Source organism: Martes martes (assembly GCF_963455335.1).
Source record: "Martes martes genome assembly, chromosome: 7".
Lineage (NCBI taxonomy): Eukaryota > Metazoa > Chordata > Mammalia > Carnivora > Mustelidae > Martes > Martes martes.
Genome location: NC_137894.1, coordinates 43,798,996 through 43,818,126, shown reverse-complemented (window position 1 = coordinate 43,818,126; position 19,131 = coordinate 43,798,996). Strand labels below are relative to the sequence as shown.

At 38.6% G+C, this 19,131-nt stretch overlaps 1 protein-coding gene across 2 annotated transcripts in view; it reads right to left on the bottom strand.

Moving 5' to 3' along the window:
* APH1B (aph-1 homolog B, gamma-secretase subunit) overlaps positions 1-19,131 on the bottom strand; it is a 65,809-nt gene that overhangs the window by 26,932 nt on the left and 19,746 nt on the right. For both annotated transcript variants that reach the window (XM_080807700.1, XM_080807701.1), the window contains exons 5-6: positions 9,984-10,111; positions 2,724-2,918 (exon numbers count right to left, since the gene is read on the bottom strand). In XM_080807700.1, coding sequence (XP_080663826.1) covers positions 2,751-2,918; positions 9,984-10,111 — 296 coding nt within the window. In that variant the 3' untranslated portion in view covers positions 2,724-2,750. The remainder of the gene's footprint in view (positions 1-2,723; positions 2,919-9,983; positions 10,112-19,131) is intronic.

Sequence of the window (19,131 nt, the reverse complement as noted above, 5' to 3'; positions counted from 1 at the left end):
ACAACAACTAACTGAAATGATTAAAAAAATAAATACAAATTTATTAGAGAGCAACAAAATCAATCTCTACTAATCACATGGCAAAATATTCAAGCACTGCAGCAACATTCACATTCCAGGTCAACTCTAACTTTACCCACATTTCCTTCCAAAATGAGAAAGCACTATGTGGAGGAGAGCATAAACTATCAACACCACCTGCTGTCCAAATACTATCAGGGCTCAGAAGGATCCTCATAGATAAAAAATGCAGAGGGAAAAAAAAAAAGGCATCTCAGTTTATACACAGCAACAGAAGAAAACTATACTCTCCCTCTGGGCACCACTGACACCAGGCAAAGCAGGGTTATTTGTAAAAATAGTGCCTAAACTGACTATGGCAATGCTCACATTTTAACAGAAATCAGCAGTACAAAGTTCCTTTATGTATAGGGAGTCAAAGATTATTAAATAATTTCCTCAGACAAGAGTCTCACCAAAAGAAAATTTTCCTCTTGCCTGATGTTTTTATAAATGAGATTTTACAGTATCCCAGCTTCTTTACTTAATATTAAGTACAGAGGACATCCTCAGATAGCAGTAATGAGTAATATTAATATTCTCATATTTTTCAGTACTTTACAGATCAAATATTTTATCAGACTATCCATTTAAGAGATTTGTACGTCAACAGTGATAACCAACTATATATTTTTCTTGTTCTGTCCACCAAAGAACACCACGTTCCAACAGGAATACAGCCCAGTTCCACAGGTATTTCGTTCCCCTGCACAGTTAATTTCACTGGTCAGTCTCTCTGTCCTTGACTCTTTCTATGACTCTTCTAGTCTAAGGAAAATTTTGTATAATGGTAGAAAACCACAAACTCTGGTGGAAGCATTGGTATCAGTGTTGTGAAGTAAACTTTAGGAGAATAACTGTAATTGCTGGGGACTATTTACAGCCTTGCTGGAAATCCTACTTCTCTTGAATCACTAGATTAAGAAATTCTAGTTATTTAACCATGAGAAGGGATTTCACAGATAAAGGTCTAGTTCACATGAGAGGTTCTGGCCCCTGAAATGATGTGTGGCTAGCTGAAAATACTGGCCACCTTTCCATTTTAAACATGTTCATTATTCCTCTCCACCACTGTAGTGTGAAGTTCTTCCATCTGTCATGGCACTGGTGAGCCCTCTCATTGCTGCTCCTATTTCTTTTGGATGTTCTACTGTACATGTGGGATCCATTGAGCTTATCACCTAAATGTGTAGGGAATTTTCATTTCACACCATCCGTTCTCTAAAAGCCATCAACGGGGAACAATTTCTAGTTAGTAAAGGCACAATTCATTGGCATTTCCTCTTTATAAAGGAAATCAAAAGGTTCCCTAGAAGCTGAACAAACGCCTTGGGTATTCCTATAAAGGGAAGGTTATATCTGCTACTAAAGCCCAGAGACATTTGCTAAATCTAAAGATTATATGGATTTTGTAAAAGCACGAATTTGGCAGTTTCAGACATTTCCAATTTTATACTATATCACTTGTTGGTGGGGGGTGGGGAGTGCTGGCTAGTATCACAGGAGCAAATTAAAAGTGTCAACATCACTCTACTGGCTTATTTTCCTCATGCTTCTGATTCTGTCACCGCTCTAGTGAAGTCTGTCCCAGGGCACATCACTCAGCAATCAGCAGAACTGCTCAGAGATAGAACAGGCTTCACCTCAACGTGCCCTGCTATCCACACTCGGCTGGTAAACACTGCATTGGGACAGAGCTCGTGAAAAGCCTTAAACCCAGGAAAGACTTACAGAAGTTGCACAAAAATTCCTGGTTTATAATACCTATCCAGGAATCAGAAAATAATTGGTTTTTGGTAAAACAAACTGAATCTATGCTCAAAAACAATATAATGTCTCAAAAAGCAAAATCCAGAGTAAAAACCACAGAAAAAATGCAGCTTGTTAATCAATAGCTTACTCTAGCTAAATCATCATAGAAAGTCAGTGCGATTTACTATTGCATGTAGAAGCACAACCTGCCATGTTCTCATAAAATAGGGTGCTAGTAAAGAACATGAAACAGTTCATAGGGATGAAAGCCCTTTAGCCTTTTGTAACTTCATGACTTAAAAAGACAAACACCAAGCAGGATTTGACATTCAAAGATTTACCTGCTCAGCACAAGCTGAGTTGAGAGACAGCTGAACACCTGACTTTTATTCATTTACGGTGTTCTCAGGAAGTTCCTATTTGGACACTGATGGTTCTTAAATTGGCTGCATTTCAGAGTCATCTGGGAAGCTTTTAAAAAATTACCAAATGCCCAGAGGCACCTGGGTGGCTCAGTCGGTTTGGCGTCGGACTTTTAGTTTCAGCTCAGGTCAGGATCTCAGGGTCCTGGGACTGAGCCCCACATCAGGCTCCACGCTCAGCGCAGAGTCTGCCTGTCCCTCTCCCTCTGCTCCTCCTTCTCCTCAAATAAATAAAATCTTAAAAATTACCAAATGCCCAGACCAATTAAATGTGGAAGGTGGAGCCCAGGTATCAGTATTCATTATGCCTCTCCAGGTGACAGTCTAATGTGTGGCCAGGACATGCACACTCACTAATGTATCCCTTTCAGAGAGCTGTGGCATGAACGTCATATTTTATCTAGATGGTTTTGTTTTTTCTAAATTCCACCAGGAAAAGGAATTTTTAGAAAAAGGCACAGTTGTGCTTCCTCTAAAGATGCAGCTTACTGTTTGACAGGTGCTGGTTTTCAGAGGTTATCTGGAGCGCTGGTTGAAAAGGAGGAAGTCCTTGTCTTGGCAGAGTAGGCAGAGCTTCAGGCTTCGGCAGCTGCCTCCAGCAACAAAGAATGCCCAGATGCCCATGAGTACCATGATTAAATATGTGGATACCAGATTTATTCCGTAATGAGGACTTATGAAGGTCTGCAAAAACAACAACAACAAAAAATCAGCTTGTATAATAACAGTAAGCTTATTAAACATGTAGAGTAAAGATTAAGGAAAATACAGGATACTTTCAATAGCTGGGCTGTGTTTCACCAAACATATGATGTTTGTCACACACTGAGTACCACAAAGACACACAGAACTAACCTTGTCAACAGACACTAGCCCATAGATGTGTGCTTTGCTATATTCAAATGGCAAGGCTAGAGGGTAACTAGAAGTCAGAATCAAATGAAAGACCCAATAGAAGATATATGTTATACAACCTGGGCCCAGTTCATAACAATTTCTGTGTTAACCAGCTCTTAATTTTCAAGAAAGTAAGACAAGTTACTTCAGGATGAATCCTTAGTATTCAAGGGAACAGCATCTCTTTTTCACCTGCACAGCTGAAGAGGGTTCCAAAAGTGCACTTAAAAAACTCTGAAGGAGGGCCAAGAGGTATTATGCTATGTAACACTGAAGACCAGAGTATCTATCCTAATGGAGCTTATATGCTAGTAAAAGAAACAAGTAAGGAATGAAGCAGCAAATAAATGAATCAAATAATGACACATTATGATGAATGCTAGACAGAATAATTATAATCAGGATGGTGCTAGATAAGTAAGAACAAGGTGGTCTACTTAGGTTGCTCAGGGCTAGTGCTGAGGAAGTGGCATTTAAACTGACATATAGTTGGAGAGAGCCAGCCTTGTGTAGACTGAAGGTGGGAACCACAGGAGGGCAAAGAGCTTGGTGCAGCTCAGAACCTGGGAAGAGTGATATTAGTCATGTGTAGAGATAGAGGGGCAGCACATGAGATGAGGCCAAGAGAGGAAGGCAGGAACCAGTTATGCAGCATGTTGGTAAGGGGTGTGGACTTCATCCCCAGTGCAATGGAGGGTCACAGAAGGGGTCAAGGTAGGGGAGCTGAGTGACTTAATTTAGATGTTTAAAACTGTACAAAATGGATTAAAGGAGGCAATTGTGAAAGCAGGGAGACTCATTAAGAAGGCTGACACTGCACTGACAAACCATAAGAGACTCTTAATGTCAGGAAACTAACTGAGGGTTGATGGAGTGGAAGGTGGTACGAGGGATAGAGCGGCTGGGTGACGGACATTGGGGAGGGTATGTGTTGTGGTGAGAGCTGGGTATTGTGTAAAACTGATGAATCACAGACCTATACCCATGAAACAAATAATATATTATATATTAATAATAAAAAAGAAGAAGAAGATTTTACACTGGTTGAGGAGAGTACAGGATGGTGACTTAGATCAGGGCGGTGGTAGTAGAGATGGAGAGAGTGGGTGATATGAATGGACAGGACTTGCTGATGGAAGGAATGTGAGGGAAAGAGGGAGGCCAAAGTGGCTTCCGTGTTTCTGGCTTTTGGTAAACGGTAGTGCTACTTAATGGGATGACAAAGACTTGGGGAAAGATGACGCTCAGAGTAATGGGTGAGAATCAAGTCCAATGAGGATAAGCTAGGAGTAACATGCCTATGAGATTTCAAAGGACAGACGTCAGGAAAGCATTAGGCATATGAATACGGGGCTGCGAGGAGAGACTTGTGCTAGGAAAGAAAGAGACTTATGCTAGAAGCACAGCCTATAGACAGTATTTAAAGCCATGACTCTGAATGCAGTTACCCAGGGAGCTATTACAGACAGAGGAGAAGTCAGGACAAAGCCATGAGAACATTTATAAATTTTTTGTGCTGTGTAGTATCGCAGAAGCAAATTAAAAGTATCGACAACATTCTATTCTCTTGACTCTTACTTAAAAAGAGTCAGCAAAGGGGTCTGAGAAGAGCAAACAGTGAGGTAAAAGGAAAAGCAGGACATGTGTTATAGAAGTCAAAAGAGGAACATGTTCCACAGAGAGAGTGGTCAACTCTTTTAAAGGCTGCTGAGATGAAAACAAAAACCCCAATGTGTTTTTGAGAAATGGAGATTTCCTTTGATCTTGACAAGTGCAATTTTAGAAGGGTGGTTGAGCAGAACCAAGACTGGACTAGAAGTATGAGAGGTGAAGAAGTAGAGACAAAATTAGTGGAGGTAACTCTGAGAAATTTTGCTGTGAAGGGGAACAGAAAAAAAGGGAATGATGGCTAGATGGAGGAAAGGCAATAGTGGAGAGTTTTAAGATGCGTCTATACGCTAATGACGAGAAGGAAAGCTGGTGATGTGGGATCAAGGACACAATCACAGTGAGGTCCTTGTGGGAAAGAAGTGGATATAGAGCCCAGGTAGAGGGACTGGCCTTAGAGAGAAGGAGAAACACTTCCTTTCCTGGGCCAGTGTAGGGGGGGAAGATGGGTTCCCAACTAGCCCAGAACTTAGACTTAACAAAGGAGAGGAACCAACTGGGTCAATCTGTCACCATAGACCTCTGCCTATAAAAGCCTTCAAGGGGAGTACTTCCATGGCTCATCACTGTTCTTACCCTCACCCTACGTGCACATGCTCCTGGTTAAGAAACCAACCCTGCTTATCAGCTCTGACCAGGAAAATGGGCTGATTTTGCAGATGGCACCTTATGCAGAAAAAGTGCTTTTCTCAAGAGGCATCTGTGGACATTGAGCACACTGAGGCAGGCGTTGAGCACTTTCTGGATTCTTTGGAAATCCACTGAATTTTAACTTACTTTATAGGGTGCTAAGTTCTTTTGTATTTCTCTTTAGTTTCTTTAAAATTTTTTCTTCCTTAAACAATTACAGAAACAATATATGATTGTTGTAGAAAATTAAAATACACAGATGAGTAAAATAAATTCTAAAATTGAAATTCAGATAGGTTAATATTCATTGAACAGAAAACAAAAACTATAAATGATAAAGCAAAATTGATTAAACTACATCAAAATAAAGAATTTTTGCTCATAAAAAAGACAACATAAAGAGGATGTAAAGTTAAACCACACTATAGGAGAAGCTATTTACAACAGGTACATCTGACAAAGACCTTTTTTAGAGAATACAGAAAGAACTCCTAGAAATCAAAAAGACAATCCAATAGGATTATAGGCAAAAGATTTGAACAGGCACTTCATAAAAGAATTATCCAAATGGCCAATAAATATGAAGACATGCATAATCTCATTAATCATTAGGGAAATGCAAAGTAAAACCACAATGTGCAGGCACGTGGGTGGCTCAGTTGGTTAAGTGACTGCCTTTGGCTTAGGTCATGATCCTGGAGTCTGGGAATCAAGTCCGACATCGGGCTCCCTGCTCAGCAGGGAGCTGCTGCTCCCTCTGCCCCTGCCCATCTATCATGTGTGCTCTCTCTCTCTGTCTCAAATAAATAAAATCTTAAAATAAAACCACAATGTGATACTACGATACACCCAGCAGGATGTGTAACAATAGAGAGAGTGACATACTAACTGTTGGTGATGAGGGTAAGGAACTGCCACTCACAAATTAATGGTACGGATGTAAACTGATACAATTACTCTGAAAAACTGGGTGGTATGAACAGTTGACGTATATACACCACATGACCAGCAATTCCATTCCTAGGCATTTATCACATATATCCAAAAGAAATGTGTACATACATTCAAAAGAGACATATAGTAGAATGCTCAAAGCATTACTATTCACAACAGTTAGAAGCTGGAGACACCAGTTCTGCTGTAGAATGGATAAAGCAAGGTACAGTTACAAAGTAGAATACTATACTGCAAAAAATGAACAATAGCTAGCTAGCTATACATACAGATGAATCTCACAAACATGATGTTGAGTGAAAGGAGTCAGACACAAGAGCAAAGACTAAATGGTCCTGTTTATATAAGATACCAAAAGCAAGACAAGCTGCACGTTAGAAGTCAGGATCGTGGTGGGAGGTTCGTGAGAGCTGATAATGTTTTCGTTTTCATTTGGGTTCAAGTTACATAGGTTACATTCATCAAGATGGATGCTTCTGATCTGTATACTTTTCTGTAGGTATATTTAAATAAAACAATTACTTAAACATTCTCTGAAACCTGCTATTCAGAGATAACCACTGTAAACATTTTGGTATATCATCTTTCAAATTTCCTAGGTTCTTCTTATTTTAGCTTATTTTCCTGGGTTCTTTTAATCATTAGAGAGAGTATCAACTATTCAACATTCAACATTTATTGGATTGAAGAAACAAAGATTGATTAAGATAAGGTCCCATCCTTGATGATCGAACTCTAGTTGGAGAGATATAAGAACTATATTAAAGATAACAACACTCTCTGAGGATAAGTGTTATAACACAGCTATGTATTAAGGTCTAGTGACTGTGCTGAGTCTGGAATATGCACCTTTGCCAGGGAGGCTTCACAGTGAACTAGCACTTTTCCAAACTGACTTAGGTTAAGGGGAGATAAGTCACTGCAAATAAAACAGCATGCACAAGGCATGCTGTTGGGTAGCCACAACGGATCAGTTTCAATGAAGTACATGATGTGAACTGTGGGGAGCAGCAACAGGTAAGTTTTGCACCAGTATGGATGAAAAGAGGCTTGGATCAAACAAAGAATTCTGGGTTTTATTCCACAGGCATCTGCTATAGCTGATCATTTTTACCTCAATACATTTGGCTCCCAGGACACCTGGCTCCTGGTTTTCCTCCAGCCTCACTAGTGGCTCCCTCTCAGTCACCTTTGCTGGCTCCTCTTTCCCCAGTCTCAAGGTGGGAGTGTCCCAGGGCTCAGTCCTTGGGCCTCTTTTCTTGTCTGCTTGAACCTACTCCTTATAATCACTTTTTCTGCCCTGGGTTGTCCTCCCAAACTCCAGACATTTTCATCCAACTGCCTAATAAACATTTCCATTTGGATGTCCAGTAGGCATCTCTATTACATTTATAATGTGCCCAGATAAACTCCTGATCTCCCCTCACAAGCTTCCTCATCCCAACTGATGGTAACTCCATCCTTCTTACTGCCCAGGCCAAAACCCTGGAGGCACCCTTGGCTCGCTCCTCTTCTTTCTCTCCTGTGCCTTATCCAGTCTGTCAGGAAATACTGTTGGCTATACTTTGAAATATATGTACTCAATCTGATCATTTCTCATTATATCCATTGCTATTTCACCCAAATTATCACCATCCTCCCTTTGATGACTGTAATCTTTTCCCCTGCTACAGTTTACTCTTAACACAGTAAAGTCATCCTTTTAAAATCATGTCCCTCTCCTTAAACACCCTACGCTGACTTCCATTTCACTGAGAGTAAATGTCAAAGTCCTACATTACCTAGATGTGGTTCTCACTTTCAACCTCTACTTCTCTTCCACCTTCAACTCTGTGACAGTATCTCCTACTAACTTTCCCCTGGCTCACTCTGCTCTGGCCATCCTCACTTCCAAAAAATATGCCAAGCAAGTTCTTTGATCTTAGGACTTTGCTACTGGCTATGCAGTCCAAGATGTTCTTTCTCCAGAGAGCTACATGACCATCTTCTTCCCTTCTTTCTTAAATGTCACCTTCACAATGAAGCCTGCTCCGACCATTTAATTCAAAAATTTGACATCTCCTGCCTCCCTACATGCTGGATTTCTTTTGGCCTGTGCTACTGGCCACAGCACCTATCACTATAAAATTTATTATGCCTACTGCTTAAAGCCTTCTCTCCCCACTAAACTGTAAAAACAAATCTTTGCTTTGTTCACTAAACTGCTTTGTTTACCTTGACCAGTACCTGTAACACAGAAGGCCTCAGTAAATATTTATTAAATGAATCAATAGCCAATTGGATCTTTAAAAAGGACATCTGCTTTTTCATGTAATTTCCTTTCTGATTATAAAAGTATACATCATAGAAAATCTGGAACATGCCAAAAACTATAAAGAAAAAAAGAATCCACTCAGGGAGAAACACTATTAATATTTTAATGCAGTCTCTTTCTAGTCTTTTTTCCAATGAAGACTTGGCTTCACATAGTTGCCATCATATCAAAGGTAACTTTAACATCCTGTGCCACTGAAAAGTTTTAGGTAGGGGAAGCAGTGAGATTGCATTTCTTCCTATCTATCTATCTATCTATCTATCTATCTAATCTTTTAAGTAATCTCTGTGCCCAGCGTGAGACTCCAACTCATGATCCTGAGATCAAGAGTCACATGCTCTGCTGACTGAGCCAGCCAGGCACCCCTGTAAGATGGCACTTCAGATGGATCAGAGGTCAAGGAGCCCAGTATGAGAAAACCTGATATAAATTCTAAATGGATGGAGAAGAGAGAAACATGAGGCAGGACACCACCAGAAAGAACCTTTTCAATACTTTGAAGTGAGAAATCATAAGGGTCTGGACAAGGCAGTGGTAGGGATAATTCTGATGTAAATATATGACAAATTACAATAAAAGTCAGACCCAAAGCATTAAATAGTTCTTAAAAAGCATATTTAGTCACACTTTCTTTTTAAATTTTATTTAGAAAACTGGCATAATTTCACTGTGGAGGGAGTAACTGGGCACTCCTGTTATTGATCAGAATGAGCAAAAATGGTACAACCTTTGTGGAGAGTATTTTAGCAATGGACATCAAGGACTTCAAAAATACTCATACCATTTAATATTTTCATTCCTTGGAAGCTAAATATTGTATTGAAAAACTTCCATGTACAAAGATGTTCAAGATAGCATTATAAGAAGCAAAAGTAGAAAAATATATGATCAATCAGTTAAGCAAACTGTAATATAATTTTTATGTAATAATATAAGGCTATTAAAATTTATATATTGAAAGGGTTTATAATATCATGGAAATTGTTTAAGATGTATTACCTAACATAAGCATAATACAAGACTACTTCAGGTTTGACTATACCCATAAAAGAAAGATACAAAGAAAGAAATCTTTCATGAAATCAACCAACAAATTAATAGTTGTTTCCTTCTGTAGGAAGACAGATGATTTATTTATCTACCTTTCACTCATTCACTCAGTCACCAACTTTTTGGAATTTCTTCATTTGACATTGAGTTTGTATTTCATTTAGTATAGAACCTATCATTTTAGATATGGGGACTTGAGTTCCAAAAAACAATGTGAGGACGGTGGCAATACTCACCAGGGCGGACACCAGCAGATGGGTCAGCAGAACTACAAGAAGGGCAGACCACTTTTTCTTCTCACAGCCATCAAAAAATATGATACCCCAAAACACGTGCAGCAATATGATAACCAGTGTCATGAAAGCTGAAAGATAGTCATCCATTAATGTCCAGTCATATAGACAACACAAGCCAAAGCCCACTGACCACCCGCTCATGATACACAAGCTCTTGGGGTACACCACACCACTGTGAGAGTTCAAACACCACCTCCCAGAACCAGGACACTGACACACATTTGCTCAAATAGTAACTTGGAAAGCAACACTTCTGAACACAGGGTCAGCTCTGCAGCAGCTTGTCATCGAGAATGTGAATCTGTTAAACCAAAGGCAGCTTGGACTGACTTCCAAGAAGTTTCGCTGAGGAAGGGAATAAAACTAGCATAGTATCTAGTCAAATCTTTCCAAATTAGCCTTCTGCACTTCCCTGAATTAAATGGATTATCTTCAATTTAAACAAATCTTCACTAAAGTGAAATTTCTCCTGTGTTCTTTCTTTAAAAAAAAATGTCAATGGAAGTATAAAAATATTAAAAATTGCAATAATTATCTTAGATTCTTCTTAGGCAATCCAAACTGAATCTGATCAGCACACCCAGGTTTTTCTGTGGAATAGAGTGTGTGTGTGTGTGTGTGTGTGTGCACGCACATGCGTATGTCCCTTATACCCTGGAAACATTATTTAAAATGGGCAAATTCCACATATTCTGAAAGCTTTAATATGAAAAAAAGGGCATATCAATTTTCCTTTTCAGTCACATATTAAGATACAATTAACACCCACCAATCTGGCAAAAATTCAAGTCTGACAATTCTCTTTCACACTGCAGATAGTAAAACAATCTAGCATTACCTAGTAAAGTTGAGAATATGTATTCTCTATTTCATTCCAGTAATTCCACAGCTAGATCTATACTCTGAAGAAATTGGTTCTTACATCAAAAGATCACTAGTACCTGAGAACTTGTGAGGAATGCAAATTCTTGGGAGCCATCCCAGACATCCTGAATCAAACAACGAGCTTAACAACTAGTGTTTAAACAGCGCTGCGAGACTTACCAAGGACTTACCAAGGAGAACAGTGGAATTCCAGAGGAGGAGAAAGCAAAGCAAGGAATTCATGGCTTTCTCCCCATGATTCTTTAGTCTTGCAGTTAATTTTTTTTTTCTTTTATCTTCTGGTAAATATTTTTTTAACTTTTACCCTTTCCTCTTTTAACTTTTTTTTTAACTAGTTTATCTTAACAATACCTTACCAAATAAATAAATAAATAATAATAACCTTTTTTGAACCTTCATTATTATAGTCATATTTTACCCTCCATTGTATCTAACTATATTTTTTGTATATACATATATTTTCTTTTTTTAATATTTTTTCCTTATTTGTTTTCTTTTCTTTTCCTTTCTTTCTTTTTTTTCTTTTTTTCTCTTGTTTATCCCCTTTCTCCCTCCCACAATTTGGGGTTCCTTCTGATTTGGTTAAAGCACATTTCCCTGGGGTCTTTGCCACCCTTTTAACATTTTATTTGCTCCTTTATATCTTCTTACCTGGACAAAATGACAAGGCGGAAAAACTCACCACAAAAAAAAGAACAAGAGGCAGTAGCGAAGGCTGGAGACCTAATCAATACAGGCATTGGTAATACGACAGACCTAGAGTTCAGAATGACGATTCTCAAGGTTCTAGCCGGGCTCGAAAAAGGCATGGAAGATATTAGAGAAACCCTCTCCAGAGAGACAAAAGCCCTTTCTGGAGAAATAAAAGAACTAAAATCTAACCAAGTTGAAATAAAAGAAGCTATTAATGGTGCAATCAAAAATGGAAGCTCTTATTGCTCGGATAAATGAGGCAGAAGAAAGAATTAGTGGCATAGAAGACCAAATGACAGAGAATAAAGAAGCTGAGCAAAAGAGAGACAAACAAATACTGGACCATGAGAGAGAATTTGAGAGATAAGCGACACCATAAGACGACACAACATTAGAATAATTGGGATTCCAGAAGAAGAAGAAAGAGAGAGGGGAGCAGAAGGTATATTGGAGACAATTATTGGAGAGAATTTCCCTAATATGGCAAAGGGAACAAACATCAAAATCCAGGAGATGCAAAGAACACCCCTCAAAATCAATAAAAATAGGTCCACACTCCGTCACCTGATAGTAAAATTTACAAGTCTTAGCGACAAACAGAATATCCTGAAAGCAGCCCAGGAAAAGAGGTCTGTAACATACAAGGGTAAAAACATTAGATTGGCAGCAGACTTATCCAGAGTCCTGGCAGGCCAGAAAGAACTGACATGATATATTCAGAGCACTAAACGAGAAAAACATGCAGCCAAGAATACTATATCCAGCTAGGCTATCACTGAAAATAGAAGGAGAGATAAAAATCTTCCACAACAAACAAAAACTGAAAGAATTTGCAAACACCAAACCAGCTCTACAGGAAATATTGAAAGGGGTCCTCTAAGCAAAGAGAGACCCTAAAAGTAGTAGATCAGAAAGGAACAGAGACAATATACAGTAACAGTCACCTTACAGGCAATACAATGGCACTAAATTCATATCTCTCAATAGTTACCCTGAATGTTAATGGGCTAAATGCCCCAATCAGAAGACACACGGTATCAGATTGGATAAAAAAACAAAACCCATCAATATGCTGCCTACAAGAAACCCATTTTAGACCCGAAGAAACCTCCAGATTTAAAGTGAGGGGGTGGAAAACAATGTACCATGCTAATGGACATCAGAAGAAAGCTGGGGTGGCAATCCTTTTATCAGATCAATTAGATTTTAAGCCAAAGACTATAATAAGAGATGAGGAAGGACACTATATCATACTCAAAGGGTCTGTCCAACAAGAAGACCTAACAATCTTAAATATCTATGCCCCTAACATGGGAGCAGCCAACTATATAAACCAATTAATAACAAAATCAAAGAAATACATCGACAATAATACAATAATAGTAGGGGACTTTAACACTCCCCTCACTGAAATGGACAGATCATCCAAGCAAAAGATCAACAAGGAAATAAAGGCCTTGAATGACACATTGGACCAGATGGACATCACAGATATATTCAGAACATTCCATCCCAAGGCAACAGAATACACATTCTTCTCTAGTGCACATGGAACATTCTCCAGAATAGACCACATCCTGGGTCATAAATCAGGTCTCAACCGGTATCAAAAGATTGGGATCATTCCCTGCATATTTTCAGACCACAATGCTCTGAAGCTAGAACTCAATCACAAGAGGAAATTTGGAAAGAACCCAAATACATGGAGACTAAACAGCATCCTTCTAAAAAATGAATGGGTCAACCAGGAAATTAAAGAAGAATTGAAAAAATTCATGGAAACAAATGATAATGAAAACACAACGGTTCAAAATCTGTGGGACACAACAAAGGCAGTCCTGAGAGGAAAATATATAGCGGTACAAGCCTTTCTCAAGAAACAAGAAAGGTCTCAAGCACACAACCTAACCCTACACCTAAAGGAGCTGGAGAAAGAACAACAAAGAAAGCCTAAACCCAGCAGGAGAAGAGAAATCATAAAGATCAGAGCAGAAATCAATGAAATAGAAACTAAAAAAACAATAGAACAAATCAACAAAACTAGGAGCTGGTTCTTTGAAAGAATTAATAAGATTGACAAACCCCTGGCGAGACTTACCAAAAAGAAAAGAGAAAGGACCCAAATAAATAAAATCATGAATGAAAGAGGAGAGATCACAACCAACACCAAAGAAATATAAACAATTATAAGAACATACTATGAGCAACTCTACGCCAACAAATTCGACAATCTGGAAGAAATGTATCCATTTCTAGAGACATATAAACTACCACAACTGAATCAGGAAGAAACAGAAAACCCGAACAGACCCATAACCAGTAAGGAGATTGAAACAGTCATAAAAAATCTCCAAACAAACAAAAGTCCAGGACCAGATGGCTTCCCAGGGGAATTCTACCAAACATTTAAAGAAGAATTAATTCCTATTCTCCTGAAACTGTTTTAAAAAAAAATAGAAATGGAAGGAAAACTTCCAAACTCATTTTATGAGGCCAGCATCACCTTGATCCCCAAACCAGACAAGGATTCCATCAAAAAAGAGAATTACAGACCAACATCCTTGATGAACACAGATGTGAAAATTCTCACCAAAATACTAGCCAATAGGATCCAACAGTACATTAAAAGGATTATTCGCCACGACCCAGTGGGATTTATTCCAGGGCTGCAAGTTTGGTTCAACATCTGCAAATCAACCAACAGGATACATTAATAAAAGAAAGAACAAGAACCATATGATACTCTCAATAGATGCTGAAAAAGCATTTGACAAAGTGCAGCATCCCTTCCTGATTAAAACTCTTCAAAGTGTAGAGATAGAGGGCACATACCTCAATATTATCAAAGCCATCTATGAAAAACCCACCACAAATATCATTCTCAATGGAGAAAAACTGAAAGCTTGTCCACTAAGGTCAGGAACACGGCAGGGATGTCTGTTATCACCACTGCTCTTCAACATAGTACTAGAAGTCCTAGCCTCAGCAATCAGACAACAAAAAGAAATTAAAGGCATCCAAATTGGCAAAGAAGTCGTCAAACTATCACTCTTCACAGATGATATGATACTATATGTGGAAAACCCAAAAGGCTCCACTCCAAAACTGCTAGAACTTGTACAGGAATTCAGTAAAGTGTCAGGATATAAAGTCAGTGCACAGAAATCAGTTGCATTTCTTTACACTAACAACAAGACATAAGAAAGAGAAATTAAGGAGTCAATCCCATTTACAACTGCACCCAAAACCATAAGATACCTAGGAATAAACCTAACCAAAGAGGCAAAGAATCTATATTCAGAAAACTATAAAGTACTCATGAAAGAAACTGAGGAAGACACAAAAATGGAAAAATGTTCCATGCTCATGGATTGGAAGAACAAATATTGTGAAAATGTCTATTCTACCTAAAGCAATCTACACATTTAATGCAATCCCTATCAAAATCCCATCCATTTTTTTCAAATAAAACAAATAATCCTAAAATTTATATGGAACCAGAAAAGACCTCGAATAGCCAAAGGAATATTGAAAAAGAAAGCCAAAGTTGGTGGCATCACAATTTCAGACTTCAAGCTCTATTACAAAGCTGTCATCATCAAGAGAGTATGGTACTGGCACAAAAACAGACACATAGATCAATGGAACAGAATAGAGAGCCCAGAAATAGACCCTCAACTCTAAGGTCAACTAATCTTGAACAAAGCAGGAAGGAATGTCCAATGGAAAAAAGACAGCCTCTTCAACAAATGGTTCTGGGAAAACTGGACAGCCACATGCAGAAAAATGAAATTGGACCACTTCCTTACACCACACACGAAAACAGACTCAAAATGGATGAAGGACCTCAATGAGAGAAAGGAATCCATCAAAATCCTTGAGGAGAACACAGGCAGCAACCTCTTGGACCTCAACCGCAGCAACTTCTTCCAAGGAACATCACCAAAGGCAACAGAAGCAAGGGAAGCAAGGGCAAAAATGAACTACTGGGACTTCATCAAGATCAAAAGCTTTTGCACAGCAAAGAAAACAGTTAACAAAACCAAAAGACTACTGACAGAATGGGAGAAGATATTTGCAAACGACCTATCAGATAAAGGGCTAGTATCCAAAATCTAGAAAGAGCTTAGCAAACTCAACACCCAAAGAACAAATAATCCAGTCAAGAAATGGGCAGAGGACATGAACAGACATTTCTGCAAAGAAGACATCCAGATGGCCAACAGACACATGAAAAAATGCTCCACATCACTCAGCATCAGGGAAATACAAATCAAAACCACAATGAGATACCACCTCACACCAGTCAGAACGGCTAAAATTAACAAGTCAGGAAATGACAGATGCTGGCGAGGATGTGGAGAAAGGGGAACCCTCCTACACTGCTGGTGGGAATGCAAGCTGGTGCAACCACTCTGGAAAACAGTGTGGAGGTTCCTTAAAAAACTGAAAATAGAGCTACCCTATGACCCAGCAATTGCACTACTGGGTATATATCCTGAAGATACAAATGTGGTGCTCCGAAGGGGCACGTGCACCCAAATGTTTATAGCAGCAATGTCCACAATAGCCAAACTATGGAAAGAACCTAGATGTCCATCAACAGATGAATGGATAAAGAAGATGTGATATATATACACAATGGAATACTATGCAGCCATCAAAAGAAATGAAATCTTGCCATTTGCGATGACATGGATGGAACTAGAGGGTATTATGCTTAGCGAAATAAGTCAATTAGAGAAAGACAACTATCATATGATCTCTTTGATATGAGGAAGTGGAGATGCAATGTGGGGGGTTTGGGGGGAGGTAGGAAAAGAAAAAATGAAAGAAGATGGGATCGGGAGGGAGACAAACCATAAAAGACTCAATCTCAAAAAACAGACTGAGGGTTGCTGGGGGGAGGGGGGACAGGAGAGGGTGGTGGGGATATGGACATTGGGGAGGGTATGTGCTATGATGAGTGCTGTAAAACATGTAAACCTGGCGATTCACAGACCTGTACCCCTGGGGATAAAAACACATTATATGTTTATTAAAAAATTTAGAAATGAAAAAAAAATAAACAGCCCTGCAAGTGATTCCAAAGTAGTCAAATTTGAGAACTACTGCTCTGGAAAAACTAACATATTTGCACAATGAGAATATATACAAGAATATTTACATCAGCATTGTTTGTAATAACATAAAATTTTCATCATTACCAAGAATGGATGACTTGTGGTATATTCACACAAAGGTATACTATATGAACTATAATATAAATGATCTCAAGAATATAATGCATCTTCCCATATTGTGGGAAGATGCCCATTATTTATACAAAGTCAAAAACATCCAAAAACAATATTAAAAGGACATAACTACTCTGATTGGAGGAAAGCGAGTTGTTCTATCTAGTGACAGAGTGCCATCATTTCAGTCAGTGGTAGTAAATACTTTAAGTAGAGGAGGGATTTTAAAATATATAACTTTGGGATGAGGGTAGACTAAAATTCAAATGACCTAAGGCACCTTCCTGCTAATAAACATTTTGGATGACTTGATACTGTATCCAAAGTAAAGTCCAAATGTCTCAGATTACCATCCAAGGCCCTCTACAACCTAGAACCAAATTATTATTCTTTACTAATCTTCAAATACAGCCTACATGGCAGAAAGCCAGAAATCTTATACTCTATGTCTCTGTGCTTTTACTTATTTTTTTAACTGACTGTCCTTTTGCCTGAATATTTATCATCCCCCTGCCATCTCACGATATCCAAATCTTACTTTAAGATCTAGCTTAATGCCATCTCCTTAGTGAGTTCTTTCTGACACCCACTCTTCACTTTTTTAAGAACCCTCGGCACACATTTGCTGAGCACCTGGATAGTCTGGCCTGAAGATTTTGTACTAGGGCTCAGGAGTTACACAATCTTGAGATGGGATGCAGGCTCCACAGTGTGGCTTTAGGCAAATTATGTAACCTCCTTCACCTTCTGTTTCATTTATTTCTAAAACAGGGACAATAATACCTCAAAGGGCGGTTGCAGGGAAGAACAGTGTTTTGTAAACCTCAGGTTTTCAATAAATACTACTACTATGTGCCACAGTCTCTGGATTCAAAGATGAGTATGGCAGGGCCTTTAGCGAGCTGTACCGTCAGGCGGGAAAATGAGGCAGAGCAGCAGTAGTAGTGTGGGTAGTGTGCATTGTTTGAAAATGCACTCTTCTTCACTCTTACAGATTATTTCTTTCTCCGATCTTGTGTTACTTTTATATTTATTTTCTTCCTCCTCTCTTTCCTTATTGCATACAACAAGTACTTATTTGGTGTCCACTATGGTAGACACTCTTTGGGGGCACTGGGGCTATCACTGTGCACAAAACACAATCTCATGGAACTCTGCCTCATCCTTTCAGTTTACTGTTTTATTAACACAGTATCCAAAGGGGATCTCCCAGACATTTATTGAAACATTGTAAGTTCTTACTTGACTGCTTATTTATTCCGCTGGCATTAATTTCTGGCTGGCTGCCATATTGTCATAAGACTTTACTACTACAACATGCCATTTAAAATATTAGGATTCATTCTTTATTCCCTCTGCAACTGGTCAGAGGTCCAACAGAAACAGAGACCTGAAGATCTATTCTGCCACATACAGGCAGCTAGAGGTACATATAATTTTGTTACTTTTCTCTAGTAAATGGAATTAATTCCAATTAGAAATGAAGATTTGCTAATAGTATCCCTAGGAAACTATCTTTTAATTACTAAAACTTTCTCATCTCATGTTCCTAACTATAAAATTCTAAAAGTCCTTCAGTAAATCTAACTCTATAAAATTTGCTTTGTTCTAATATTTGTAAAAGTAGAAAAAACCCTCTCCAAATTAATTATAAAAAATCACAATTCATTTATAATCCAGATTAATAAAAGGAGCTTCCCTAATTTCTAGTGTTTTGGAACATTAATCAGAAATCTGAACAAATCTGGGTTGCCTAGGTGCCTCAGTCAGTTAAACGTTTGACTTGATTTCAGCTCAGGTCATGATCTCAGGGTTGTGGGATCGAGCTCTGTGACAGGCTCTGTGCATGTAGGACCTGGTTAAGATTCTCCCTCCCTCACCCCATGCACTCTCTCTAAAAGAGAAGAAAGAACGAAAGAGAGAAAGGGAGAAAGAAAGACAAGAAAGAAAGGAGGGGAGGGAGGGAGGAAGGAAGGGAAGGGAAGGAAGGAGGGTGGAAGAGAGTTAAGAAAGAAATCTGAACAGAAAAAAAAAAGAAATCTGAACGATTCTAACAAGTATTGTACATGTGTTTGTGAAATTGTAGCTGCCAGTTTGATAATGAACTTCTAAAAATCTTTTAAGTCAAATCCTCTTGGTAAAGAATTTTTTTTGTTTTTTGTTTTTTGTTTTTTTTTAGATTTTTTTAATTTATTTTTTTCAACAGAGAGAGACCACAAGTAGGCAGAGAGGCAGACAGAGAGAGAGAGGAGGAAGCAGGCTCCCTGCCAAGG